At 54.3% G+C, this 27,882-nt stretch overlaps 5 protein-coding genes across 8 annotated transcripts; 2 read left to right on the forward strand and 3 right to left on the reverse strand.

The window, feature by feature from the left end:
• Positions 1-273: 273 nt before the first annotated feature.
• KIAA1191 (KIAA1191 ortholog) lies at positions 274-8,295 on the reverse strand. Of its 2 annotated transcripts, XM_030503869.1 has the most exons (7): positions 7,724-8,295; positions 7,452-7,642; positions 6,064-6,190; positions 4,400-4,524; positions 3,026-3,132; positions 2,580-2,716; positions 274-2,124 (listed from the first exon to the last, which is right to left on the reverse strand). In XM_030503869.1, exons 1-7 carry the CDS (start codon positions 7,749-7,751, stop codon positions 1,916-1,918), a joined length of 924 nt encoding a protein of 307 aa, XP_030359729.1. In that variant the 5' UTR covers positions 7,752-8,295; the 3' UTR covers positions 274-1,915. The 2 variants fall into 2 exon arrangements, with proteins under 2 accessions (XP_030359729.1, XP_030359730.1); XM_030503870.1 differs by lacking the exons at positions 7,452-7,642; positions 7,724-8,295 and adding an exon at positions 7,291-7,440 and having other exon boundaries at positions 281-2,124.
• ARL10 (ADP ribosylation factor like GTPase 10) lies at positions 8,006-11,160 on the forward strand. The gene is made up of 4 exons (XM_030503872.1): positions 8,006-8,826; positions 9,405-9,567; positions 9,705-9,880; positions 10,300-11,160. The coding sequence occupies exons 1-4, from the start codon at positions 8,650-8,652 to the stop codon at positions 10,525-10,527; spliced, it is 744 nt and encodes a 247-aa protein (XP_030359732.1). The 5' UTR covers positions 8,006-8,649; the 3' UTR covers positions 10,528-11,160.
• A 252-nt stretch (positions 11,161-11,412) lies between these two features.
• On the reverse strand, positions 11,413-14,090 carry NOP16 (NOP16 nucleolar protein). Of its 2 annotated transcripts, none has more exons than XM_030503874.1 (5): positions 13,929-14,090; positions 13,644-13,756; positions 12,869-12,934; positions 12,092-12,198; positions 11,413-11,850 (listed from the first exon to the last, which is right to left on the reverse strand). In XM_030503874.1, exons 1-5 carry the CDS (start codon positions 14,033-14,035, stop codon positions 11,707-11,709), a joined length of 537 nt encoding a protein of 178 aa, XP_030359734.1. In that variant the 5' UTR covers positions 14,036-14,090; the 3' UTR covers positions 11,413-11,706. The 2 variants fall into 2 exon arrangements, with proteins under 2 accessions (XP_030359734.1, XP_030359733.1); XM_030503873.1 differs by having other exon boundaries at positions 12,869-12,938; positions 13,642-13,756.
• A 98-nt stretch (positions 14,091-14,188) lies between these two features.
• On the forward strand, positions 14,189-14,870 carry HIGD2A (HIG1 hypoxia inducible domain family member 2A). Its single transcript, XM_030503878.1, has 2 exons — positions 14,189-14,363; positions 14,542-14,870. The coding sequence occupies exons 1-2, from the start codon at positions 14,246-14,248 to the stop codon at positions 14,706-14,708; spliced, it is 285 nt and encodes a 94-aa protein (XP_030359738.1). The 5' UTR covers positions 14,189-14,245; the 3' UTR covers positions 14,709-14,870.
• Positions 14,871-16,204: 1,334 nt separating this feature from the next.
• On the reverse strand, positions 16,205-27,424 carry CLTB (clathrin light chain B). 2 transcript variants are annotated; one of them, XM_030503882.1, is made up of 6 exons: positions 22,294-27,424; positions 20,730-20,776; positions 19,499-19,616; positions 19,107-19,218; positions 18,658-18,711; positions 16,205-18,169 (listed from the first exon to the last, which is right to left on the reverse strand). In XM_030503882.1, the coding sequence occupies exons 1-6, from the start codon at positions 22,475-22,477 to the stop codon at positions 17,998-18,000; spliced, it is 687 nt and encodes a 228-aa protein (XP_030359742.1). In that variant the 5' UTR covers positions 22,478-27,424; the 3' UTR covers positions 16,205-17,997. The 2 variants fall into 2 exon arrangements, with proteins under 2 accessions (XP_030359742.1, XP_030359743.1); XM_030503883.1 differs by lacking the exon at positions 18,658-18,711.
• Positions 27,425-27,882: the final 458 nt, after the last annotated feature.

The raw sequence follows: 27,882 nt of genomic DNA on the forward strand, positions 1-27,882 counted from the left end.
AGGAACATTTCTGCTCCAAATCAATCTACACGACTTTGCCCAAGGGGATCAGCATGTCAGCAGGGAGGACTGGATAGCAGCATCAACTGAAAAAGACTTGGACTCTTCCAGAACACCAAAGTGTCTGCAGTGCAGGCAAACATGCATGTTATGAAGATGAATATTGAATTCAAATCCATTGCCATCAACTCAAATCAGAGCTGAAGTCAGAGAGCAGTTAGGCACTTCTATAGGCATTCAGAGGCAATGGAGCTTGGGAGTGGTACTCTGGTAGAGCTGCTGGGCCTCCATTCACAAGGATTTTATTGTAACAAAATCATACACATTAGAGACATGAATACAGACAACAAATAAATTAATGTCAAATGAGACTGATTGCCAAGGTGCAAATGACTGGTGACAGTGAGAACTGCCTGGCTGGGTGGGAGACTTTCAACACAACACATCACCAGTAGTGCTGCTGAAGCTTGAGAGGAACCAGAGCCACAAAACATGCTTCTTCAGAGCAGGCAGCAGCCAAGCGAGCCATCCCTGCCTCACCCTCCAGGGAGCATGTTTAAGGAGGAAGAAACCCCCAGAGCTCAACAGTTGCCAGCTGTTAAGTAACCTCTGTACGATGCCCTGGCAACAGAGAATCTTCCAGTACCAGATGCAAGGCTGCTGCTGCCACCTCACCTCTATGGAAAGCCTGCTGCTGGCTGAGGCAGCTCTGCAACACAATCATGAGATCAAGAGGAGACCCATTTGCCACAGGACAGGTGAAGATTAGACCAACACTACCTCTAATGCTTAAGGGATTAGACGGTAGCCAGGAGTTCCTTCCACTTCTCAGGAAAGCAAGCACTGGCTGTTCCCAGTAACTGGTGCTAACTAGAACAAAATCTACATACAGCTGTACCACAGCAGGGAGGAATGTTTAGCCTTGATCTGCCCTCAGTGCTCCCCCAGCCCTGGAAAATGCATTTAATGCTGATGAAGCAAAAAACCTAATTGAGAAGTGTCCCAAATCTACACGATTCAGATAAGATGCCGGGGGGGGGGGGGGTGGGGGGTGGAAAAAACACAGCAAACAAATCAAGCAGCAGCCAGATTGCCAGAACATCTGCAGGTCTGTTGTTTAGGAGGGGGCAGGACAGTGGTGTTTCACAGAACAAAGAGAGGAAGATTTACTCAGTTCAAGCCAAACCAGCTCTGATCATTTCCACCTTTTTGGAAGAACATGAAGAGTTGGAAGAGAAGCAATTCTTCCTCGTTACTGCCAAGCCCCACTAGATTCTATTCCCTGTCTTTCTAGTAATTGCATCTTAGAATGGTCACTCTTCCACTTTTCCTTAAAAAAAATAAAATCCAAGGACAAGGAATTACGAGGTCTTGAACTGTAAGGTCACACTTGATAGTAAAGGGAGCACCACATCTAAAACTGACCCTCCACATTCTCAGAGTAACTTCCTTCTGGCAGTTAATGGTCCAGTTTTTAGTCTTTGATTGTTTTCATTGTTTTCTGCTGGTGTTCTGCACATGCCACACAGAACCACAGTCCTCCCGAGGGTACTTCAGCACTGAGCAGGACAAGACAACCAGACTACACGTAGCTAAGCCAGCCTGCTTGCACGCCACATGCAGCACTGTCCCACAACACAGGAATCCAGGTTTAATGCAGTGTACCAGGAAGCACAGCTAGTGCAGCCTAGCAGACCAAACTGGTGCAGCACAGCAGACAGGATGGTTTACAATTGGTTTTGTACTAGTGCAGGGGTTTTTCCAAGACTGGCTTTAGGAGGACATTCACAACTGTTCCCTTTTCTGAGATGAAGAGCTGGAAGGGAGACTTTCCTATTTTACTGCAGCACAATGGGACAGGGAAGCAGAGCCTAAGACACCCTGTAGGATGCTAAAGACACCAGAAGCATTCTTCCTAGAATCCAGTGGGAGCCAGCACGTTCAGATCCCGAGGTTTGAGATTATGGGACCGTGGAGATTGTTTCCTCCCTTCTGTGAGTGAAGTGTCCATTTTGGGTGGCTTGAAGGTGACTGGGTCCTCTGGCATCCTAGTAGCCTGAGCACGCATCAGCTCCATTGGGGATGGCTTCTGGGCACCCTTATAGGATTGGATGGTAAATCCTCCTGATAAAGAAAATAAACCACAGCAAATAAGAGCTAGGAAAACCAGCCAAGTCCTTTTTCCACTGCTGCCAGGAGTGAACAGTGTCACTGATGCTCAACAATGCTGCAGAAAGCCTGTGCAAGACCCAGGAGCTTCAGGTCATCTAAAGCTTATTCCACAGTGGCTGACGCTTTCAGTTCTGGTTCCACCAGACAGCAGAGTAAAAAGCTGCCACATTCACACCCTGCCCTTCCAGTGCAGCTCAGTGCAAGTTATTTCTGCTTTCAGATCCTTGGTATAGGTTTTACTTAACTGCCTTATATTTAAGCACAAAAATGATATGAATAGCACATTCACAGAGTGGTCCTAGAAAGTAACAAGGCAAGCAGGATAAGGCTCCAGAAACAGCCAGCAAGTTTGTTATGTGACAGTTCTCCCCTAGCTCTTGCAGCACAGGAGAATTTAGAGGACATACCTGGATCATTGGTGGATTTCTGGATGGTTTTGGCTCCAAAAAAGCTCCATCTTTCAGATGGCAATTTGTCCCCACCAGTTTCCATGGTAAAGTCTGGACCAGTAACAGAAGTAGAGGATCCCTGACTAAACCAACTCCTAGGGAAAAATCATTGAGGTGTATAAAACACAAGAATAAATACTTCAAGTGGCCCCACTGTGCCAGGAACTTTACAAGCAGTTATCAGTTGCAATTTAAACAATCTTAATAGGTTTGTTATCAGCCCAGGATGAAGATATGTATGTGCAAGTTCAGCAAGCTTTCAGATCTATTCAACACAAATCCACAGCAGGCTCTGAATTTCACCCCTCAGTCCCTCACTGGATAAGAAGGTTATTTGTAGCAGCTCCCACCTCAGCAGCCTGCAGGAAACCAAAGGAGGCAGTGGTCTGCCAGGAAGAGAGTACCTGGTTTTATGCCTGGGAGAGGAGTGGGGAGTGCTGCTTGGAGTGGACTGAGCAGAAGAAGTCTGTTTGTCATCTTTCGTCATCTCTCCATTCTGCATTTTTAGCTTCTGTTCAGAGGCAAGAGAAATGCAGAAGCAACAGTGCTTAAATACAACACATCAGGAACAGCCAATTTTATTGTCAAACTGAGCAGTTGTTTGTATAACAGGTGATGAAGGATTTGTCACTTCACCCAAAGCCACACCCAGTATTACAATACTTGCAAACTTGCAAAATACTTGAGCCTCTTTCCACAAGATCTAAGCATTTTGGAAGTCCACTATGCTCAAAACACATCCTCCAGGCTAGAAGAAGTAAAACAACACCTACAGCTCACTCCAATTCAGCGGCAACAATAGTAATGCACTGCTTCAATACCAACACTAACAGGGAAGCTGCAGATGTAGCAGAGCTCCCTGATAGCAAGTCAAAATACCACAGCAATCATCTGTCTCCTGGATTTTTCAGAACAGCAAAGTCAGTCCCACAAGATCTCTAATGAAGGTGAGATCAGACCTTGTACAGAAGGTAGAAGGGTGTAGCAGCACTAGACCCTGAGAAGTAAACCCCATAAACAGGCTGGAAACACTGCTCTAGAACACTGCAATTGACTGTGCTCTCCAAATGCAGTTAAACTAAACAGAAACTGGGTGTACACAAACCAGGTGATTACAAGTCCTACGGTACAAACTGAACTTTGAAGAAGTCACTTGAAGGGCAGTTATAGTTCACCAACCACACAGGCACCTTCCCAGGATGTTTCCTGTGCCTATCCACACTAATGCATTTCAACACTGTTACCGAAACTTTGACCTTGTGGGAGTACACTTGGACAGTTCACTATTAAACTCCAACTGCAAGATTACTGTGAGTAACTGAGCTCACCAGAAACATGTTCATTCAAGACCTTTGTCTTTATTTGAAGTCAGAGGCAAGCACCATTTCATTTGCTAACTTCCACCTCAAACACAGGGTTTACAAGTTCTCTTGGGACAAACAGTTCAACAGTCAACTGCAGGCACCAAAGGCACAGCAAGAAACTAGATTCTGTGTAGGGATCTGTGTAAGCATTCTGCGTAGGGATGTCCCCACTTGAAAGATGCCTGTGATAGTCTGACATGACTGTGGAATATGACCATCTCAAAAAAGTTTGTTTCAAAGCTATAAAGGCTAATGCTAACTAAGATATAAGTGGGCAACCTATCTACACAATCAGCTAAAAGCTTTCAGAGGAAGCAGTTTAAGGAGAGCAACATACTCCAACAGTTCCACCACCAGACATGTTAAGGCAGTACACAACCCACAAAGAAAAAGGCAATGCAAAACAAGCCTTACATGCACTGCCTCAGCCACTCGGTGATACTTGGTCTCCTCGGTAGTGAGGCCTTTGTGGGGGGTGTAGCCAGCATCCCTCAGCCCCGCCTGCTGCTCAAAGCGCTGGATGCTCTCCTGAGTCTGCTCTGGAACAGACAAAAGCATATATTCACACACAAATGCCACAGCAAGCAGTTCCAGCAAACAAAGGCAAGTTAAGCAACCAAATGCAAGGCTTTTCTCATCATTTGTACCTACACATTGTGATGAGTTGATAGAGGCAGCAAGATGAAGCTCATGAGATTCTGACTTGAAAACTATCCTGAGTCATAGGGCTAAGTCAGATGAACAGTGATTTGTCCCAGATTACCAGATGCATTACAGATGCAACACCTGTAATTATATCCATCTTGCCCAAGAAGCTGCATCACTCCTAATCACAACTTCCCAAATCTAGGAGACCCCAACACACTGGTCATTTGAAGTGGCCCTTTAGGTTCAAGGGGGTTTTTTGGACAAAAAAAAAAGCCTTCTGAAAATCTGCCCACACCAGCTGACTGACAATCACAGCCTTGCAGAACAGCTGGGAAGGACTCCCAGGGGTTCTAGATTAGGTAAAATAAGCTATTTTAGCCAAACACAGAGCCAGCATCTAATACAGTGATATCGACTAAGAAAAAAGTCAAAAGGAATTCAAGCACGAAGATTACTGGAGAAGCCCAGTGTCTCCTTTAAAACAGGAGACACTTCCCATGTTAATGTTAAAGTTATTTACAGGGATAGCACTGCACGTATGAGAAATCTAGAGGACTTTATTTCCAACTTGTGATTGAAGTTAACACCTGGAAGGCGTAGGCTGGAGCTTCTGACTTCTCACTGCACAAGAACATTTTCAGGCCATTACGGTTTTAGCCAGATTAGCATTTTAGCATTAGACAAGAACAGAAGCTGCTTTCCAGGAGAAAGTCTATATTCCTGGGTGTTATTTTCTGATGTGCTGGTTATTTCTGAGCCAAGACTGAAAGAAGTGCAGATGTACAGCTATTCCAAATGCTGGCCTGAAAAGCCTAGAAGTCCTTGGAAGCATTGCTTGGAAGAAAAGATGAAGCTCAGATCCCAGCTGCTAGAAGAAGAGGCATTAGTGACAGATTAACACTTAAATAATTCCTCTTGTTGCAAACTGACCCAATTTCATTTTAAAGCATCATTATTTATGAGTTTGGGGGCTTTTTAAAGCAAGACAGCAGCTGCTGCTATTAACTACCAGAAATGCCAGCAAGTGCCTCATTAGCACAGCATGTCAGCATTCCACACCACTTTGGTTAATTTTAAAGCTCTACCTGTCATCCAAAAATAGCAAGTTAATAAGCAAACAGCAAGTAGCAGCAGCCAGCTCAGCAACAAGATGGCACAGACTGCAGTGACCTATCAGCAGATAGCATACCCTGCACTCCTCCCTTATCACCCACCTCCACCACCTGGAAACAGAGGCAGTAAGTGTGGCCTATTCCCTAGTTCCTTCTAGAAGCACCCTCCAAAAACCCTCCTACAGCTCAAGCACAGAGTCAGTCTGAACCCACCAGCTGCCCAGGAACAATGGTAGTTACCTTGAGGCATTACCAAGCCAGAGCACACTCAAGTGCTCACACCCCATTAGCCACCACATTAGAGGTGAGAGTTCTTACTTGTAATGAGGGAGTTCATGATGATGTGAGTGGCCTTGGCCTTCACCACAGGTACCTTGTTCACACTTTCAGTGGATGATGATGGAGTTATGGCAGGTACATTCATGTTAGCATCCCCCTCCTCGATCTGTCAGAAGCAGCAGGGTACAGTTTAAGATGAGAAAGTACCTCAGCACCTTGCCAGGACACATTTCTAACTACTCAAATGAAACACGAGGCCAAGCAGCTCTAGCAGCCAGCCTTCATCCCTTGGAATAAACCCACACACTGCTCTCACTACAGCCAGGGAACATTTAACGCTTGAACCTTATAATTCTTAGGAATTTCAAATACTTGCATCCAGTATTTGAAAACATACTGGGCTCAGAGCCAACAACTTGTTAGTCTAAGCACAAAAGGTCAACAGGAAAGAAACCAGAACACATCTAATTCCATTCTCATAACTGCAAATTGGACTTCAAGGTCAATTGGGCAAGAGCACCCTTCCAGAGGCAGCTCAGAAACAAGCTATTTACAGAACAGCAGCCACACAGATTAGAGGCTGGTGTTTAGATCTTGCTTTCGCCTCATTCCTTGTATCAGTTCCCTGCTCAGGGTGTCTAGTGGTCATTGCTCTACCACCGATCACAAAATACTGGCAACAAAGATCAGACAATGAATGCTAGAAGACAAGAAATCCTGTGAAACTCAGAATTCCTCCTCTTACCACAGGAGTCACCATTCCCTAACTGGACAGCTTACTTTTTGTGCCAAACCACAACTTCAGGTTTCCTTCCATGAAATAGATTTTTTTTCAAATGGGGTGAAAATTAGAGGTTAAGCTCAAGGGATATAAAGTTATTTACTTTCATTTGACCACATTTAGTGCCAGTTCAAACTTACAAAACAACCTCTAAATTTAAAAGAGCTGGTCCTGCTCTCAAAGCACCCCCACAGTCACTCCATATAACAGTTTGGGTTGGAAGGCACCTTCAGAGACTGCCTGGTTTAGCCCCCACTGCAGGCAAGGACATCTTAGAGCAATGCCCCACTTGACTTAACACTTCCAAGGATGGGGCTTCCACAACTTCTGTGGACAACCTGTCCCAGCTCCTCACCATGCTCAGCATAAAGAATTCACAGGCAACCCAAACTTACCCTTTTGCCCTGGTTCCAGCTCACAGCGTTAAACCCGTGAACACCTCCCACAGTGAGGGGTCTCCCCGAACGCGCCCATCCCCCCCCCACCGCAGCGTTCCCACAACAGGGACAGGCCGCAAAGCCGCGCTCTTGTCCCCAGCGCCGCCGGGGCCCCGCTGCGGAGGGCGGGGGCAGCTCCCCCGGGGCGGCGCCGTGTGCCGGCACCGGGAGAGCCGCCAGGTCCAACGCGGCAACCGCCCGTCCCGTACCTTCGAGAGCTCCTGGTACTTGCGCTCGGGGATGACCGGCTGCTTCCACAGGACGCTGGCGCACAGGTCGGCGGGCGGCGGCGTCATGGGCGCCGTGTCCTCCAGGCCCTCGTCGTAGCTGAAGGCCCGCCGCGGCACGCCGATGGGCAGCGACATCTTGTCCGGGCGGGGGCCGCCGCCCTGCTCCAGCGCTGCGAACAGAGCGGGCAGCGCTCAGCGCCGCCGCGGCCTACCCGGGCCGGCGGGAGCGCGGGCAGGAGGGGGGGGCTTACCGGGAGCGTCCGGCTGCCGCGTACTCATGAGGGCGGCTCGGCTGAGGCTAGCGAGGCTCGGTGGGGGGTGGCGGCGCAGGGCCCGGCGGCGCCATGGTGGGGCCGGCGGGGAAAGCACCGGTGCGAGACCGGTGTCACACCGGCACCGCAGCGGCACCGGAGGGGAGGGAGAGTCCCGGCGGGAGGCACCTTATAGGCGCGCAGGTCTCGCGAGATCCGGCGGGTGAGCGCGGGTCACGCTGGGAGATGTAGTTCGGGAGGAGAGAGGCGGTGGCAGGTGGAGGGGCGGGGCCGTGCTGAGGGGCGGGGCCGGGGATTCCGCATGGCCTGACCCTGCCCGGCCCCTGCCCGGCCCCTGCCCGACCAGGCTCCGGCTCTGCCCAGCGGAGCAGCTCGCCCCTCTGGCGGGGTGCTCAGCGCCCCCCCGGCCCCGGCAGCCGGGCTGAGGGCAGCGGGAGCCGCGCACGGCGGCTCCAGAGAAGGGCCAGCAGCCGCGGGACCTGGCCCGGAGCGGGTTTGCGTTGCACCACCGGGGTGGATTGAGGACATGCGAGTCCCGTGGGCAGCGGGCGCACGGCACCGGGCGGGTGCGGGGCCCGGGGGCGGCTCACATCAGCGGCCCGCACGCCCCCTGCCCACTGTCCTTTCTCCCTGACATCCCTCCCTCCATCCCCACCACACATCCATCCATCCATCCATCCATCCATCCATCCATCTATCCATCCCTCCCTCCCTCCCTCCCTCCCTTCTCTCTCTCTCTCCCTCTCTCTCTCCCTCCCTCCTTTCCTGCCTCCATCCATCCACCCACCTCCCCCGCGGTCGGAGCGGCCCCTTTAAGCGCGGCAGTGACGTCAGAGACGAGCACATCTGGCGCGCTGCCCGCAGGCACATCTGGCGGGGGTCACACCGCGCGCTGCCGGTGCCGCATGACTCTGTCCGGTGCCCTCCGGGCCCTGGCGCTGACCCTGGGGGCCGCCGTGGCCGCCCTCGGCTCCCTCCTCTACATCGCCTGGAATATCTACTTCTGCGACAGCAACAGCGGCACCGACTGGGACAGATGGTGGGAGCAGGACCTGTGGGAGCAAGCCCCCCCCGAGGACCCGGTAAGGGGGGGACGGACCCCCGCCGGGACCCCCGGCCCATCGCGGGCAAAGGGTTCAGGGTCGGGATCTCCCGGGGATCCCCTACACCGGGATCTCCTACACTGGGAACCCCTTACCGGGATCTCCCCGATGGGGCAGGGCACCGGGATCCCTCCTGGTTCCTCACTTCTCCCCCAGGACCGTGAAGCTGGGGACAGGGCAGGGTCGGGGTCACGCCTGTGCTCCCTGGGCTGGGGAAGGTTCTGGATCGCCAGCAGGATCCACACGGGGCTGGGAAAGGGGGCACAGGGTAGGATCCCCCTGGGATGTTGCACCGGGATCCCCTGGAGCAGGGCAGACTGGATTCCCCAGGATATTCCACATGATGACAGCCCTTGGGGGACACTCCTGCAGCCCATCCTGCCAGGGGAGGGGTCCCCAGCTTGAACAGCCAGTGGAGCCCACCAGGATGGAGGGGAGGGTAAGGGACCGGCAGAACCCCTTGCTCCGGGCTAGTCCCTCAACGAGCCCCATAACCATGGGGCTGCGGGTACTGGGACCCACTCCCACCCACCACACACCCTCCTACACCCCCACAGCTGGACCAGCGGCAAGTGCTGGTGCTGGGTCTGGACGGAGCAGGGAAGAGCAGTGTCCTGCACTATATCTGCAACCAGACGGCCAGGAATCGGTTCACACCCACCCATGGCTTCAACTGTGCCCAGCTTTCTATTGAGGGGCTGGAGATGGAGCTGCTGGAGGGTAAGGCTGGCATGGCCCTGCATGGCCCAGAGCATCCCCCCCGCCTGCCGGCACCAGGCTGGGGGTGCAGAGCACCCCGATGACGGGAGGTCTGGTTCATCCCCATGCTGGTGCCTGATCTTCTCCATCTCCTGCAGTGGGCGGCAGCCAGAACCTGCGAGCGTACTGGCCCCACTACGTGAGCCATGCCCACGTGCTGGTGTTCGTGGTAGACTCGGTGGACAGGTCACGCCTGGGGACGGCGCGCCAGGAGCTGCACGCGCTGCTGCCCATGGAGCCCCAGCTGCCGCTGGTGGTGCTGGCCAACAAGCAGGTGGGTGTCCGTCTGCCCGTCTATCCCCACAGATGCCTCTGGGCATGTTTCCAGTGAAACAATCCCTCCCCAGGGCCCTGAGGGGAAATCCTGATACCCCAAATCCACCAACTCTTGCAAAATCCGATTTCTCGGGCCAGGCTCCTCCAGTTTTCATTGGGAGGCGCGGCTGCGGTTGCCAGCGCCTGGCTAATGAGTTTCAGGAGAACACCCAGGCAGCACATGCCAAATCCCTGAGGGGAAATACATTTCCAGGCAGTTGACCAAGCACCATGCCTGGTGCTGCTCCCTATTAGCTTGTGCCAAAGCAACTCCAAGGCAAGAGGCAGCCCTGCCCGCACACGATCCCTGCCAGGACCAGGCTGCTGCCAGCTCCAGGCGCTGCTCCCCTCCTGAGCAGCCACTTCTTACCCTCGCAGGACAAGAGCGATGCCCTGAGCACGGCAGAGCTGTGGGAGGAGCTGGGCCTGCACACACTTAGCGAGCAGCGGGAGCTCTTCCTCCTGCCCACCAGCGCGACCTGGGACAGCCTGAGCACGGCCAACAGCATCCTCCACGTGAAGAACCTGCTGGTGACGCTGCTCTCCCAGCCCCTGAGCGCTCTGCCGCAGCAGGAGGGCAGCCAACCCCCCCCGGTTCAAGGATGAAATCTCCCTCAGGATGGAAGCACAAGCTCCTGGTGAGCAGGAACATGCAGCACCGGGCAGCGCCCCACACCTTCACAGCAGCCCTGCGGGATACTAAATGAATGGGGCTGGAGAGGGAGCCCTCTCACCCACGGGTCATCCCAGGAGGTGGGCTCTCCTTCCCGAAAAACATGAGGAGTTGCTGCTGGCACAGCCCTGCCAGTGCAGTGCACACCAGCAGGAATAACCAGCTCAGGCTGTCCCTTGCCACGGCTGAGCACAGCTCTCGATTCCCCCAACTCTGTATTTAAAGCCCTGTTGAGGAGAGATGAAGGCAGGTATTGGGCAGCCCTGCACTGCCCCTTCATCCTCAACAGGGGCAAAGATGGGCTGTTTGGTAGGAGCTGTGCCCAGCGGGCATTTGCCTCCCTGCCTGATCTCCCTCCCTCTCACCAGGTAACAGGGGATGAAGGAAGCTCTGCCTGCAGGCAGGAGGCTGCTGGGTCAGCCCATAGGGTGCTGGGTCCTGGAAAACTGATCATGGAAGCTAGGGAGCACATTGGGGAAAGGGAGTATGCATCAGCCAGTCTCTGCTGTTAAACCTTTTGTACTGTCACTTCTTCCTTTTGTCAGTAAAAGAGGTTGACCACTCTGCACTGTCCTCCAGCTCCTTGGCAGGGAAGGGATCTCCCAGCCTGCAGGCAGGAAGGTCACTCACAGGGGAAGGAAGCAGCACATGACTCTGCTTCAACGTCTGCTGCCTACAGGGAAATCAGCAGTTCTGGTGCTGCCTGCACCCGCTGCTGCAGAGGGTGCCATGTGCCCAATGCCCATGTCCCACCATGGCGCTGGGAGCTCTCAAAGCAGGACTGTGCCAAGCAAGAGCCCATGAATAAGACACTCACACCACCTTGGAGAAGTAATTTATTTTAACAAGGCAACAGGGGCGCTGGCTGCCACGCAAAGGGAGTGGCTCAGCACACTCAGTCCCAATGCCATAAACCGCAGCCAAGAAACTTCCACGCCTGGTTATAACTATCTCTGTCTAATGAAGGTCCTTCCTCCATCACCAGAGGCTTTGCATAGCTCAGCTTGTAGGCACTGGGCCTGTGGCTGTCACCTGTCTGTCAGTCCCTGCTCAGCTCAGAAAACGGTCGTGTCAAGCCTGCACTTGCAGGCAAACCTGAGGGAAAAGGGCAGTCACTGCACCTCCATCTTCTCCTGCTTGAGTGATGCAACAAAATCCTTGTACTCCTCGGGATAGAAATTCTTGTACACGTTGATCTTTCTCTTGATCTGCTTGGGAGTATCCTGGTAGTAGTTCTTCTCATCTCGAGCCATTTCCTGAGACAAAGGAGAGCATAAATCAGACGAACGTCCCCAGGAGCAAGCACCAAACCAGCCCAGCCACGCTCCAAAGACCCACCCAGGCTGGCTGTGATCACTGCCTGACTCAGACAGGGATCTGCCCAAGGTTTCCCTTAGCACATTTCACTGCCAAACAGGAGCCAGGACAGAGAGGATTAGTGATTCCCATTCTGCAGAAGCTCTGGGTGCTGCTCGTTCTGGGACAGCCAGTACTGACCTTGTAGTTCTCCCCGTGGTTCTGTATCATGTACTTCACATAGTCAATGAGGTCTCGTGAGAGTGTGTTTGACTTCTTCTCGGGCAGACTGGCCTCATATTCCATCTCTAGGCAAAGAACAGAGACACCATGAAGCAGGGGAGGGAAGCAAGCAACACCTCAGAGGTCCCCAGCCTCTTCCCAAGATTGAGCCCTGCTGCAGAAAGGAGGTGGCTCCTGCAGCACAGCTCAGCTGCTCCATATACACAGAGACCCTTCCCAGCACCAGCACGCAGGAAAACAAACAGCCCTCAGCATAGTGTGCAGGCATCCTGCACAGCATCACTGTTCAGAGCTGCCCAGTCCACCACTGAAACATGCAGGGCACTGCAGCCACAGTTTCTTGTCACCGTGGTGTCAAAAACCAGCACATTTCAGAGTGACAAGAGCCCTCGTGGGGCTGCAGGTAGAAATACTGCAAAAAAGGCAGCACAGGAGAGAAAAAGAAATTCCTGAGCCAGAGGACACATGGGAACGGCAGAGCTGCTGTCCTGGCTCCCACTCAGCTCCAGCCTGGCTGGGAATCTCCAGCCAACTGCTGCCAGGGGGTTGCTCCTCTACAAGCCTGGATGAGAAGTAACCCCCTTACGGCACAGCACAGAGATGAGAGATAAAATAACCCAGGGGGCCTTGGGAGAACCCCAAAGGCAACAGCAGCGGTTGCATTCAGGGCTCAGCAGGAAACCCGCCAGGGCTGGAGGTGAGGTGCTCCCTGGGGCAGGCAGAAGCAGCACTGACCGTTCAGCACGTAGGGCTTCCGCACTAGTTTCTGTCCTTGGTCTTGTTCATTGCTTTCCGTTTCCATCCCCTGTGTCAAATGAGAGAAAAAGCAACTCAAGAAAAGCCCATTTGGGAGAGAGCTGTGACCCAGTACATTGCTCCCAAAACTCCAAACTGCTTACACAATGGCTGCAAGGACAAAGAAATCTCATCTGGCTTAAGAAAAGCTTTTATTTGCACCATTAAGCTAGCTCGAGGGCAAGCTTGTCACTGTGTGGACACAGACAAGTGGCAAACAAGGTCACTCCTGTTGATTTTTCATGAGTGTGATGTTCTGTGGGGCCGCCTTTTGCCTGGAAGCGTTGCCCACCGATGCAGGCAGGCTGGGCTGGCACTGCTGTATACAAAGAGGCTTTCCTTGCTATCAGGAGCAACTCGGCTGCTGTGTTCCCAGCCCCATCTCTCTCTGCCAAGTCCCAGGAGATTGACTGACAACATTTATACTTCAGTCCATTATTTATTCTTAAGTCTGTTATTTCTCTGTGACACTGGAGCCTGTTCCCGCGCCAGGATCTTGGCAAGAAAACAGTATCCACGGATAAGAAACCCATCCACCTACAGAGACTGACCCAGAGCCACCTGACCTGCGCCCGGGGGCAGCCTGCTCTCCACGCTGCTCTTCCCCACCCTGGCTGCGTATCCTGGGGGAGGCCTCACCTTCCACCCCCGACAAAGGAGCAACCCCAGCCGAGCCCCCCCGCCCCTCCCCGGCGGGGCACGGCCACACTCACCCGCAACTTCTTTTTGGAGATGGGGACGGCCTTGTTGGGATCTCCGGCCAGGCCCATCTCGGCCAGGTTCTGCACCACCGACTTGGTGGGGTCCCATGCTTGGCGGATGTGCGAGCTGCGCGGGGACAGGCACCGGCATCACAGGCTGCGCTGCGCTCCCCGCGCACAGGCTTCCCGCAGGCACCCACCGAGACCTGCAGCAGATCCCCCCAGGCTACCCGCACCCGCCCGGCCTGCCCACAGCCCGCACACGGCCCCGCGCCCCCCGTGCGTGCCGCGGCGCTCACCATGCGATGCGCGGGGCGGCGCGGCGGCGGGCGCTGCGGTACAGCCGCTTGCGGTTCAGGTTGTACGAGTACTTGTGCCGCCGGCTCTTCCCCTTCGCCTTCGGCATGGCTGCTCCACGCTGCTGCCACCGCCGCGCCGGGCTCGGCCGCGGGGCACCACGGGAAGTGTAGTCCCGCGCCTACAGCGCCGCCTGTTGGGGCCTCAGCTTACGGACTACAACCCCCAGCATGCCCCGCGGCGGGAGCTCGCTCGCTACCGCTTCCTGGCTACGGCGGCCGGGGAGGGTCGGGCTGGTCACCTTCCTGCGGCCGCAGCCATGGCGGCCGAGCCGCCGCCGCCGCCGCTGCAGCCCATGGCGCTGCCGGTGTTCCGGGAGGAGGGCTTCGGCGACAAGTTCCTGCGCAAGACCCGCGAGAACCCCCTGGTGCCCCTCGGTGAGGGGAGGGCAGGGGGTGGCGGTGCGGGGCTGAGGGAAGGGAAGGGCCGGCTGGCGGTGGGGCTACTGGGGGGTGTCTCACAAGCCGGCAGCGCTCAGGTGCGGGGCGAGGCGGGAGCTGCTCCTGAGCGCCCTGCCCTGCCCGCCGAGCATCGCGCCATCCTTCCCCTCCGCAGGCTGCCTCTGCACCGTCGGCATCCTGACCTACGGGCTGATCAACTTCAAGAGGGGCGACACCCGCAAGTCGCAGCTGATGATGCGGGCGCGTATCCTGGCGCAGGGCTTAACCTTCGCGGCCCTGCTGGGGGGCATGGCAGCCACAGCCATGAAGTCCAGAAAGTGAAGTCAGGCGAGAGGGGAGCTGCGGGTGAGCCCCCGCCAGCCCGTGCCCAGCTGGATGGAGTTTGTGAGAGACAGTTGTGGTGTCCCGGCGGAGCCGGCGCCGGAGAGGCTCTGTGTTCCCGAGCACTGGAAAGCGGCTAATACAGCTCTGTGAATAACCTGACATTTGGGCCGTGGCGTTTTTTGATTCCCTGAGGGCTTATCCTGCTGCAGCACTGGAGGCTGTGTCTTACTGGGGCTCTCCACCCCTGTCAGAACTCGGCTTGGTGCTGTCACAGCCTGTTAAAATTGTGTCCTGGGGGTCGAATTGTGGCTTTATTCAGGCCGTGCACCAGCAGTTGAGAAATGAGCTGCCTCAGTAGGAAGGAACAGCTCTGATTATGGCCTGGTCCTGCAGGACAGAGTTCATAAGCAGCAGGTAAGTTGTCTGGGGAGTACATGTAATGTGTTTGGTTGCAACCAGCAAGTAATAAAGTGAGTTGCAGCAAGATTCTGACTGATACTGGGTGGCAGAGCATTGGGAGGCTAGAAAACAGTGTAGGAAGGAAAGGGAGCAGGACACGAGATGGAACTCCCAATGAAAACAAGTTGGGAACTCACATTTCCAAAACTTGCTGCATTCCCTGGGACCTGCTGTTGCTTTTGCTGGGGAGTTGGTTCCTGCACAGCTCAGTGCTTCCCATGAGCTGGAGCTGGCAGCTGAGCAGGAGCCCTGTTCCTGCAGGGAGCCGCACTCCCTGCATCGTGACAGACGTCATTTGGATCATACCGGGGAGTTTGGTGAGCAACAAGACTTTGCTCTCCTGTGTCAGGGCCGCAGGGCTGGGAGGACATGGAGCTGTTGGCTCTGTTTGCTGTGTGGCTGTAGCAGCAGGGAAAGGGGCACAGACACCACTAAGGTGCTGCAGTGCCTCCTCACATTGAGCTGCCTGGGGTGTTTCCAGGCACTGGGTGTCTGTGTGTTGGTGCCTGTGCCCCGGCCCTCCCTGTCCTTGTGGAGCCCACTGTGCCTTCAGGAGCTTCTCTGGAGGAGAACCCCACCTCTGGGTGAGGGGGAACCCGCTTCTGCCCACAAACAAGCAAGGACAGAGGGAAGGCTCTTGCCCACCAGAGCTGACTTTTGAGGTGTGAGGTTGAGTGAGCGATCTATTACCTGGTGAGCCCCACGAGGGAGCCCTGGGCTTTGCCTGCTCAGCATGTTCTCCCAAGAACAAGCTGCTTTTGGCTGGCTCACCGGCACTTCCAGCTTGGGGCAGGGCTGTGGGAAGCAGCGGGTGGGCAGATCCATGAGCACAATCCCTTGGCAACCTGGACAGGGTTGGCTGCCACTGCTGCTGCCCCAGCCCAGCACAAAGCATCTGGCCCTTCTCCCCAGTCCTGTTTCTTCCTGTAGGATGTGGTTTTCCTCCTGCCCTGTCTTTTCCATAGGAGGATTCTGTGGGGCTGTGTGTTCTAAGCATACACGTGTTGCTAAAGCAGAAAGACCACAGTGCCCTGTAGGACTGGAGATGTGGGTTTATTGTAACAGGTCATTTGAACAGTCACAGATACCAAAGCCAGGGGGGTGGAGAAGAGCTGTGGGCACGGCTCCCCGGGAGCTGGCTGCCCTGCCTGACATGGGGGCACGGCTGCCAGGGGGGCTGGTGGGACAGAGCACAGGGCGGGGGGGACACTGCTTCACTTCCCGCTGCTCTGCAGTGAGAGGCAGAGGCAGGCAGCCAAGCCCAGAGATCCCCTGCACCAGTGTCCATCCTGCACCCCAGCAGAGCTGCCTTTGTGTGCTGCAGTGCAGTGGGACAGAGTAGGAGCAATGAGCCCTATGGACAAGGGGCACAATCCCAGCACACAGTGACTCCCCACACACCCATTCCCCTTCCCAGCTCCCTGCTGAGCCTGTGGCCCTGAGCCAGGGGTGCCTGGTCACCCCTGAAGAGGTGACCTTCCTGACTGCATAGCTGCGGGGTGGGAGAGCTTTGTGTACTTGCTGTTTGGCTGACAGGGCTCTGCAGTGATGCTCAAGCAAATGTTTCGTGGGCTCTGCTCCACGCCACAGGCCTGTCCCTCTCCTGCTAGCCGGGAGTTTTGCAGGTTTCCAGAGCTGGGCCTCCAAGCTGGAGGGGCTGGTGCTGGCCCTGCCAAGCAGAGGAGAGAAACTGGGTGTTCGGGCTGGAAAGTGTATCTTGTGGGATGGGGAGTGGGACTGAGGCATCTCCCCACGCTGCCTGAGGTGTGTAAATCCAGCAGGGGCCAAAGAGAAGCCACAGGGCTGCTGCAGACAGATGTGCAGGTTGTTCTCCAGGGACAGTACAAGCCCCAGCACCAGAACTCTGCCCAATCCTGCTCTGCGCCCCTGGGTTAGGGAGGTGGGGGCGCAACCTTCCTACTTCCTTCCCTACAACCACACAGCCTCCAGTTCCCATCCTAGCAGCAGGGGAAGGAGCAGAGCCAAGGGTCCCAAAGCCTGGCACCCACATTGCCAACTGCTGGTGGCTTTCCTGGAGGGACAGAAAACATTCCACACACTCACCCTTGTGAGGACTGGCCTTGTCCCAGTGCCCTGCATCACCTCAGCCTGGCATCAGCAACCCCACAGGATGGATGGGACACAGACACTGCAACCGCTGCTTGGAGCCCCACCAGCTTTTTGGGATGCACGGCCAGGCTGGGAGCATTCTGCTCGGCTAGGGGCAGTCCCGGCCCAGCCTGGCTGCCTGCACTCACATCCCTCAGCCCAGCAGCATCGCGCTGCAGCCATGCTCCTGCAGGACTCAGCAGTGCAGAGCTGGGTAAAGGCTGTTCTTCCAGCCTCCCACACCAGCTCTGCTCTAACCCCCCCGGGAAAGGGAGGTGACAACCCCGGGGTCCCCCTGGGATCACTGCCTGGGTGCCAGGGTCGGACATGGGGCTGCTCCAGGAGCCTGGAGCTGCTCCAGAAGAGCCGCAGGTGGGTTTATTCCCAGCGCAGGGGTGAGGAGGGGAACACGGGGGGGGTGTTCCCCCTCTCACTCAGCCGGGCCCCTGGGCACAAGCTCAGCCCAGGCTGGGGGCTCCCCCGCTGTAACTCAGCTCTGCCACCCAGTGTCGCTTCCCGGGGAAATGCCACAGTGTAATAAATAGGTGTAAAAAGAGACCGATGCACCTTTTAAGCAAAGGAAAACCATGGGGAGAGTTACAACCAGTGACTCGAGCACAGCAGAGGCGCACAGCAGGGAGCAGGCAGGATGAGGCCCCTCTTTGGGCTCGGTGAGCCCAGCCCTGCCCGGCTGTGCTCCAGCTGTGCAAGGCAGCAGCTAACGGGACAGGGGTGTCTGTTTGAGGGAGATGAGCACCGAGCGCATCCGCGAGACATCCTTGCTCTGCTTGCTGCTCTTGGGATTGAAATCACAGAGCTGGGCCACCTTCTCCCACTCGGAGCCAGGGGTTTCCTCCTTGGACTCCTTCAGGAACGCTTCCTCCGAGGCCCTGCAGAGACGTGGAGGGTTGTTACTGGCAGAACCCTTTCAAAGGAGACCCTCCCCTCTGCCTGGGAACCCCTTATGTCCCTGCTTCCTGTCCCCTTGCTCCAGCTGATGAGCTCAGCATCCTCTGGGATCCAGAGACAGATGATACTCAAGGCTGCTGTTGCCTGCACTCACCCAAGACATCATTCATCCAGGGGCACTGGAGTGGCTGCCTGCTCCCAAGACTTCTCCACTCCCAGAGCCATCCCCCAAAAGGCACAAGACCCCAGGCTTTGCCTCTTCAACAGCCCCCACAGAGGCATTTCCAGCAGCTCCACTTGCCTCCTAAGACTCCACCATTTGGAGACATGGAGTCACTCAGCTGCGCTGTCCTCCCTCTGGGACCTCACCATGGCCCAGTACCTCCCAGCATCCCCCCTTCCCTTGGCTGGGCAGCCCCAGGACCCCCAGACCCCGCGGGGCAGGATATGGTCCGTAAGAGGCACATACACATAACCGATCACATCGGCGTCCGGCTGCTGGTAAAAGGCTTTGTCAGCGATCCTACAGCCCCCGAGGCAGAGACAGAGAAAGAGCGCAGAGCAGACAGGCAGGCAGAGGGTTAGAGAGAGAGAAACACACAGGGGGTTAATGTCCTCCCACAGAGCGTGACCCGCTCACCACAGCTCACACAGCTCCAGGACAACCTGCACACACACTGCCCCAAACCTGCCACAGGGTGAGGCCCACCCGGGGGGCAGGAGGCACCCAGATCCCAGCGTGGTCCCAGCCAGAGCAGCTCTGCACAGCCACCGGAGCCGCTCACAGCCCCCTGCCTGGCAAAGCTCCATCCCTGCAGGGCTGGCTCCACTGTGGGGAAGGAGGCCCCCAGACATCTTGGATATGGCTGCCCAGCAGCTCCCACTGCAGCCCTCGTGGCCATGCTGAGCCCACCATACCTGTTGTTTGCTCGGTTCTTCTCCATCTGCTCATTCTGACGCAGGTTCCACTCCTCCAGGTCCTTCTTGGCCTTCTCACGCCATTCCTGCTCAGTCACCTTCGATGCTGCATCTAAGGCCAGAGTGAGACAGACCCCATCAGCCAGATTGTCACCCACTGGCTCTGCTGGGCAGCCCCCCAGCAGGCTGCAGCTCCCCAGCCTCGTCCCCAGTCCCCGCTGTTACTGTCTGAAAGGCATCACTGCCCCAAGGGCAGCACATCTCTGGTAGGGGCACCCACACAGTGCGGGCCACAAGACACCTCTCTGGGATGCAGTTGGGTCCCCTCCAGGTGAGGGATGCCACGGGCCCCAACTGCCCTGAGCATGGCCACACATGGCCTCAGGCCTCACCCAGCTCCTCCAGGCGCTTCTTCTGCTCCTCCCTCCACTTGCGGATGCTCTCTGGCTCCTGGGTCAGCCGGTCAGCCTTGGCTATGGCTGCGTAGGCATCGGTGGGGCCGTTGGACTCCTGCAGGACACGAGCACCCCACCATCAGCACTGGCTCTTTCCACAGCCACCTCAAAGGGGCGCTCAGACAAGCCAAGACAGGAGGTGGGGAGAGCGACCGCCTCGGACATCTGGGACAGCATCCCTGAGGCGCTCAAGCTGTTGTCCCTGCTCCCAGGCCCTGTCACAGAGAGACACTTCCCAGCCTTTCCCTCCCTGACTTGCTCCCCTCGCATCCTCTGGGCAGCCACCGGCCTTGTGACAGGCTCCTACCAGCACCAGGCTGCCCTGACCCTGACTTGTGCTGAGGCAGCCCCAGGACTGAGCATTGTTACAGGCATGGCCACAGCAGACAGGGAGAGCCTGGACACCATCCCGCAGGGAAGAGCCTTCCTCACTCCTCTGAGCCCGGCTCCCACCAGGCCCAGCACCGTGCTGGCTCAGCACCTCTCCCAACACCTTGTGCTGGCCGGGATTCCCTGCCTGACACCGAGCTCAGCTATGGGATTACAGCTTTCATCCAAGATCCCCAAGCTAATTAAGTCTGCCCCGTGTCTGATGTGATTATCATCCCCTTATCTAGGCACGGGCAATGCACATGCCAAGCTGCTGGGCACCGACTGGGGTGAAGGGCTTGTCAGGTGCTGGCACAGCTTCTCCTGCAGCCTCCAGAGCTGGGCTTGTAGCTGCCACAGGGAGCTGAGACCCCAGTGGGTGACCCCCACTAAGCATCCTTGGCCATGGGGCAGGTGGGTTTAATGGGAGATGCTGCTGAGTGAACAAAGCAAGTGCCCCATGGCAGCCCTGGCCTGGCTCTGGCCTCTCCAAGAGACGCTTCTGGCTGCCCCGGTGGCCTCAAGGAGCTACCAGGCTGGAGAGATGGGGCACTCCTTAATGGCACAGGCCATCTGCAAACAGATTTGGGGCAGGTCATGGCAGATGGGACCTAACTTCTCTTCAAAGAGGGGTGAGAACAGAGCAGCCAGGACTCCCCTGTGAGACACAGACCTTTCCAGAGCGGTTCTGCATCTGGATAGCAAACTCCAATCAAACCTGGGAGCAGAGCAGCAGAGTGTTCACCCCATACCCACCCAATCCCCCTTAGCACCACTGGGCAAGAGGCTGAGCTCTCACCTGGAAGACATCTCCATTGACAGTGGTTCCTCCATTCTGGAAACCAGCTGGGGAAAAGGGAAGAGAGAAAGACAATTACAACTACGGCAGCTGTAGGTGATCCCAGGTGACCCAACTGAAGCAAATCAGTTCCTGGGAGCTTGTCTGTGCTATTCCCAGCCCAGCACACCCATCCACAACAGTGCCATGGTCTCCTGTCCTTGGTGGGATTCAGCCAGCAAGCACCTCTCTATCTTCCAGACAAGCCTCTCCGGATATTTATGTCTTTACAGTGTTTTCACTGGTGTTTTATCTTATCTGAAGATTAGAGAAGCTGTTCCAGGCACAAGGCTGGACACAGGCAGGTGCTTTGACTGTAGAAAGACAACCTCACCAACCCCAAGCTGCAAGCAGCCAGCCAGAGGCTGCCAACGGATGGCTCCAGAAGCTGCCAGCCAAGTGCCCAGCAGGGCAGGGCTGTGAAGGGATGGCAGCCCTGCCAGGCACAGAGCCCACAGAGACACTGCAGCATGGTCCCCCAGCAGAGGAGGGCACGTATGCATGCCGAGGCCCTTGAGAGCCCACTTTGGGTTATGCCCTTGGGATGAGCTGCAAGGTTAGAGCTGGGAATGAGGCACCTCTGACACCCACAGCTGGGGTACATCCCCATAGGCCCCCAAAGAACACTGAGAGCCAGCTGTACACCAGGGTCACAAGGCCAGTGCCATGCAGGGGTCTCACTGCTTGGTGAGAAGAGGCTTTAAGAAGGCTCCAGGCCCTGAGCTCTCCCTGGTGACGACCCCAGAGCTTCTTCCAGCAGGCACAGGCAGCCACACGCTGCTCAGACAAGCAGCGTCCCAACAGTGTTCGCCCCCATGGTGCAGCTCTGGCTACACCCAGCTCCAGCCTGTCTGACTGCATTTATCACCGCGGCTGTCAACAGCTCTCCAGGCCCGGCTCTGCCCCCGCAGCCCTGCCTGCAGAGAGGTGAAACACAGCACAAGGAGGCCCTGTGGGCCTTGGTAAGGGGAAGGAGCCAGAGTACTGTGGCAGCAGTGTCCCTGCAGACCGGAGGCAAGAGATCAGGATTAGCACCTCTACCTGCAGGGCCTGGGACCACAATGTTCCCAGTGAAAATGCCTTCCATTCTGTGCCCCAAAGGGCTCTCCTGTCTGTGGGGACAGTGCCAAGGCTGTCATTGCTCTTCAGCTTCGCCTAGATGCCTCTCACATTGCCCTAGCGGGGGCCACTGAGACACAGAGATGGGGGTCCATCTAACACAGGCAACCCAGCCTCAGCATATGGGGGAGAAATCACCCCACAGCCTTCAAGTCCCAGCTCAGGACTCACCCCACATCCCCAATTTTGAGAGGGAACCCCAAGATCAAGCACAGGCCCCAGACAGCCCTTGCTGGGATGCAGGCCTGGCCACTGGGAACCCATTCACCCACCAGGGACGCTGTGCATCCCGCGGGGAACCCCGCTCCCATGGGGGGGCAGGTAGAGGGATTCCCCCGCCTTCCACAGCCCTCCTTTACTCCCCCCATGCCCGCAGCCAGGCGGGCTCCTGCCCCGCGGCGCTCACCCGGTTCCGGCTGGGCCGCCTGCCCGGCCGGGGCGGTGGCCGACTCGCCGTCGGTCGGCCCGAAGCCCTCGTCGTTCTCGATGCCCGCGATCTCGCTCTCCTGTTGGGCCAGAAAAGCGGCGGCCGGGTCCTCCTCGGCGCCGGCCGCCTCAGACGAAGAAAAGAAGCCGAAGTCGTCGGCCATGGCCGGTCCGCCCCGCTCCCGCTCCGGCTGCGCGGCTCGGCTGGGCAGGGCCGGACGGGCACCGGGCGGAGCTGTCACTGCGGCGGCGGGCGGGCCGGCCCTGTGACATCATGGCGGGGCGGGCCCGCCTCCCGGGGAACCGGCCTCTGCACCGCCGCTGGCCGGAGCCGGGACGGCCCCACTGCGGGCATGGGCGGGCGGAGCGGCTCGGCCTACTCTCCCCGCGCTCGCAGCACCGCGATCCCGGGGCGCCGTCCCCACCCCGGCGCGCATCCCTAGCTCTGCGGGGCGGGAGCGGGCGGCCCCTCACAACCACCATCTTGACTGGCGGCCGCCATCTTGGGTGGAGCCGCCGCCGTTAGAACCGGCGGCCCGGGAGGTGCCCGGGCAGGCCCAGCGGGGGCTGGCGGACCGCCGCGGTGGTCGGCTGTGGAGAATGACTGCACGGACTCCGGTAGCCTTTTCAACCGAAGAGCTTTATTACTCTAAGAAAGCTGCTTTTATACTTTAAGTACATGTTCACGCGCTGTCAGGTTACATCTACTGAGATAGGGGAATCCTAAGATTTAAAAAAAACCCCAAAAACTGTTGCTGGCTGGGTAATTAGTCTTAATTCGCATTAGTAATTAGTATGAGATACCTTAATCGTATTGTTAGTGCAGCCTAAGGGTTAACAAAGCGCGGGACTTAACACTTATGCAAAGTTAGTTACATTTGTGACTTTTGGGATGGGATCGTCCAATCCAGAGGAGAGACTGAGCCCGCGCAAGAGAACAGCCGGAAGACAGTTCTGTGGTTTGGCCACGATCCACGGAGCAACTGAGCCTGCGCCAAAAGGTTACCTGCGGTGAGGAAGAGGAGCCGTTAGCCTTCATCCTCACGGCCCCCTACGGCCAGCACCAGGAGCACTGCGCAGGCGCGGTGGGAGGAGTTTTAATTAGCACACGAAGCAGGGATGGGTTATGAGTATGTAGAGCCGATCTCATGAATATGTAACCGCAGTGCTATATATTTAGAAGACAAACGGCTGCCGGGGGACATGACTTTGGTGGGATGACCTCCGTGCCGCCCAGCGCTGAATAAACATACCTACTTCACAACCTTATTGGCTGAGTGGTTGTAAAGTCCTTTCTCCACACGTCACTACCATTAGGACTTGATGGAGCATTTTTTGCATCACGTTCTGTAGGCATGTCAAGAGACACGGGACTATTAACACGATACAAATAATGATCACGAAAAATAGTAAGCCTCCTTTCACTAAGGATAATAACAATCCCGTGATACCCCAACCTTTCAAGAGGTTGTCGAGTCCAAAGAAACCATCATCTTGTTGCAATTTTTTTGTTTGCTCCATTAGAGTCCTGATGCTAGCATGTATAGACTGAGAATGGTCCAACAGGTTCATGCAGCACACCCCTTCCAAGTCTTGACAGCCATGTCCGTGTGCTAGCAACAAAAAATCAATAGCCACTCGATTTTGCAAAGTAGCGTGTTTAATAGAATCAACATGTAACAAAAGCCCACTTAAAGCAATTGACGTAGCATTAGTTTGTTTGGCAAGCCAGCATCCTAATCTGGTTAAAGTTGTGAGAGCTTGTGCTGCAGCTACTCCTGGTGTAAAAAAGGATGCTGCAACAATTTTCCCTGGATTCCACAATGTAGCAGTATCCTTACAATTAGGAGTAAAAGCATGAACAGATCTCTTTAACCTGTGGAGATGGTGAAATCCAGTATAATTTAGTATCATAGAGATATTTGGGGTTAATATTGTTAGTCTGCCTATACTACATGGTCCACCGCGAGCGTGGGAGGCAATGCCAGGCCATGCTCTGTTACCACATATTAGGAAAAAAACGGGTGGTAACCATAAAGGTTGATTAGTGGATCGTGATATATTATGGGATGTATAGTTACACCAGGCACTGGTATTCTGGAATATAGGTAAAGTAGCATTCAACCATTGTATAATTCTGCTGCTATTGCCTCCAGAGTAGTTAGAGACAATAGTCCATTTTTACTGAGTCTAGCAGGTCTATTTCTTGTGGTTCCAACTCAGCGTGGGACAGGTATGGAGTCCACCCATCCCAAGTGTCTACTACTCCATTCTTTTGTGGCACTCCCTGTTGGGCTGAAGGAACAGGCCAATTATCGGCAGGCTGCCCCACAGGGCAAGTGGTAAATGGATTGGATGGAGACGACATTGATAAACATAGTGTATCTTATCCTGTGTAATTTGCCAAGGTGACCCATATATTTGTTTTTGGCTGGGATGGGACCCAAATCAAGCTACTTAATGTAAGAAGGGTGAAAAAGACGACAAGACAAAATAGGCCTCACTTGTCAAAACTCATCATGCCTTAACAAATTTCAGAAGATTTGTGTCTCGTAATCAACATCTCCTTCCACTACCTTTCCAAGTTTCCACTTAAACCCTCGTGCACACTTATACTTTGTCTTTTCCCAATCACTTTTCCAAACCTGCCAAAGGTGCGGGACTAGGTGAGTCTTTCCACACACTAACCCCACAATTTGAGGTCTGTGTGTTGTTACCGTATCTTTCCTGCACCACTTACACAATGCCTCTCAACTGAGAATCACAAAACCACTTCCGCCTGCATTCCACACATTCACATTTAGTCCATACAGTATGATTCCTTGTATTACAAGTAATACAAGGAATCGTCCTTGCTGTCTGCATTTCTAGAGGTGCGTCTTCAACCTTAACGTGTTCCCAGTCCAATGCAAGTGGATTACCAGTCAAGTCGAGATATAGTCCGGCAGGAGACTGCAGACCGCTGACTGGTTCCCCGAAGAGGGACCTCTGTATCTTAATTACATTCCACGATTCACCTGCGAATCATCAATGCATGTATCGTTAGGTCATAGATAAGGTCGGATATATCGTGCTGGTATCCAACGTGGGCCTTGGCCTGTAGAGACACAAGCATACCCTCAAGCCATGTTATCAGATCAAATGGTCCTTCCCATTTCGTAGTTTCTAAAGATTTTACCAAAACTTGGGCATTCTGGTTAGAACTTAGGGTTTGTAAAGGTGTTAAGGATAAAAAACGTTTGAGTATAACTGGGTTAGAATGCCCATCAGACACCACTTTATCTTCAGCTAGAGTTAAGTGATTGAGAAGGTAAAGGGCTTTCTGTATGTGGGGTTTCACCCAGCATTCCCCCTTTTTGTTTTTCTAGCACTCTCTTCAAGGTACGATGCGCCCTTTCAGCGATAGCTTGCCCTTGTGGGGAATGGGGTATACCAGCAATATGTTGAACACCCCATGATGCTAGGAAGGCCTGCATTTTCGTACTAATGTATCCCAGGCCATTGTCTGTCTTAATGCGATGTGGAACTCCAAGCACTGCGAAAGCTCCTCGCCAATGGCGTATGACGTCTCAGCTTTTTTCCCCAGATTCTGCAGTGGCCCAGATAGCATTGGAGAAAGTATCAATGGAGACATGCACATATTTCTGTTGTCCAAATTCAGAAATATCAGTCACATCGGTTTGCCAAATTTGTAATGCTCGGAGATCTCTGGAATTTGTTCCTGTAATGGTATTGGGGTAACATTCTGACAATCAGGGCACGTTTGTAATATACTCCGTGCATCTGACCATGACAATTGAAATTGTTTGTGTAACATCTTTGCTTCTTGATGAAAAAATGCATGAGACAGCTGGGCCTGGTCTAGAATATTCAGGATAGGAACAGACCATGCCGGCGCAGCAAGCTGGTCCGCTCAGGCATTTCCTTCAGTAATAAAACCAGGTAGGGTGGTATGACTCTGAACGTGTAAAACGTAATAGGGAGTCTTTCGGTGTCTTAACAAGTACCATAGTTGTTTAAATAATGCAAAAAGAGGTTCAGTTTGGATCTCTTTCAACCACAATCGCTCCAGGCGGGAGACCACATTGGCTACATATTGTGAATCTGTAATTAAATTTAAAGGTTCGCTCCATTGTTGGAAAACCTGTATTACAGCATATAACTCCACAATTTCTGGAGATCCGACTGTTTTATGTATTTGATGATTCCATTGGTTATTTGCATACCACACTATAACAGCTTTCCCAGTTCGGCCCAAACCGTCCGTAAAAAATGTTTTTCCTGTTACCGGTACATCACTAAGTCGAGGTCGAGAAATCAAAGAAATTTCAGAATAAAAAGTAAAGAGCTTATGCGAAGGAAAGTGGACAGAGAGTTGTCCTGTATACCCTTCCAAAGCGACCTGTAGTGAAGGGCTTTGCGCGAGACACCAGTGTAGATAATCTTGTGTCAAGGGTAAATAAATAATTTGTGGGTCTTTTCCAGTTAGTTCTAAAAGACATTCGTGACCTTTGCGTATTAATAAAGAACACATTTCCACCCGAGTTACTATAGTTTTTTGGAACTGATGAGGCAGAAACACCCATTCAATCATAATTAATGGGTGTGGGTTCTGAGATGTGAGCCACTGAGCAAGCAGGCCCATTGGTTGCTTCTCTTGATTGATCACAAACAAATTAACAGGTATTTCCTCTATAATTCGATATGCTTGTCGTTCTTGTAATAAGATTGATACCTTTTGCAACGAGTGCTTTGCCTCCTCTGTCAGATAGCGAGGTGAATTTAAATTTGAATCGCCTTTCAATAAGTCAAATAAAGGTTTCAACACCACATTATCAATTCCAAGTATTGTGCATACCCAGTTAATGGGTCCCAATAATTTTTGTACATCATTCAGTGTTTTAACATCAATTTGCAACTGCACATTCTGAGGTTCGATTGTATGTTCTGCAATTTTCCACCCGAGATATTTCCAGGGTGCTTTTTGTTGAATTTTTTCTGGAGCTATTTGAAGGCCATAAGTGGCCAGGCTACTCACTGTTGCCTTTACCGCTGATTGTAAAAGTTGGGGTGATTTTCCTGCAAGTAAAATATCATCCATATAATGATAACAAAGAATGTGAGGATGTTGTTTGCGAACCTCTGAAAGTGCCTTTGCAACAATATGTCCTTGTTGTAACTGAGCTTCTACCAGTTGCCATAAAGCTTCGGCCTTCTCAAAAGGGAGGGGCCACTGATCCACCCATACCGGCTCATCTGTGAGCCAGGTTAACGAAATGGTACGCCGGTTTACAGTGACCCCAATTAAAAATGCTTCTCATTTTTATTTGTGGAAATTGTAACCCCCCAAGCTCCAAGTACATCACGCCCCAAAGATTAAGTGGTACATCCACTACAAATGGGCGGATATTAGCTGTCTATCCCTCCGGCCCTATGATTTGAATAATGGCAGTACTTCGCTTGGAAGATGACACTCCCCCAATGCTGGCAATACCCACAATCACGCTAGTGGTCTGCCAAGTTTTTGGCCAGTGATTAGAAGAAATTATGGTTATATCAGCACCAGAGT

Source organism: Strigops habroptila, chromosome 12, assembly GCF_004027225.2.
Source record: "Strigops habroptila isolate Jane chromosome 12, bStrHab1.2.pri, whole genome shotgun sequence".
NCBI classification, from domain to species: domain Eukaryota; kingdom Metazoa; phylum Chordata; class Aves; order Psittaciformes; family Psittacidae; genus Strigops; species Strigops habroptila.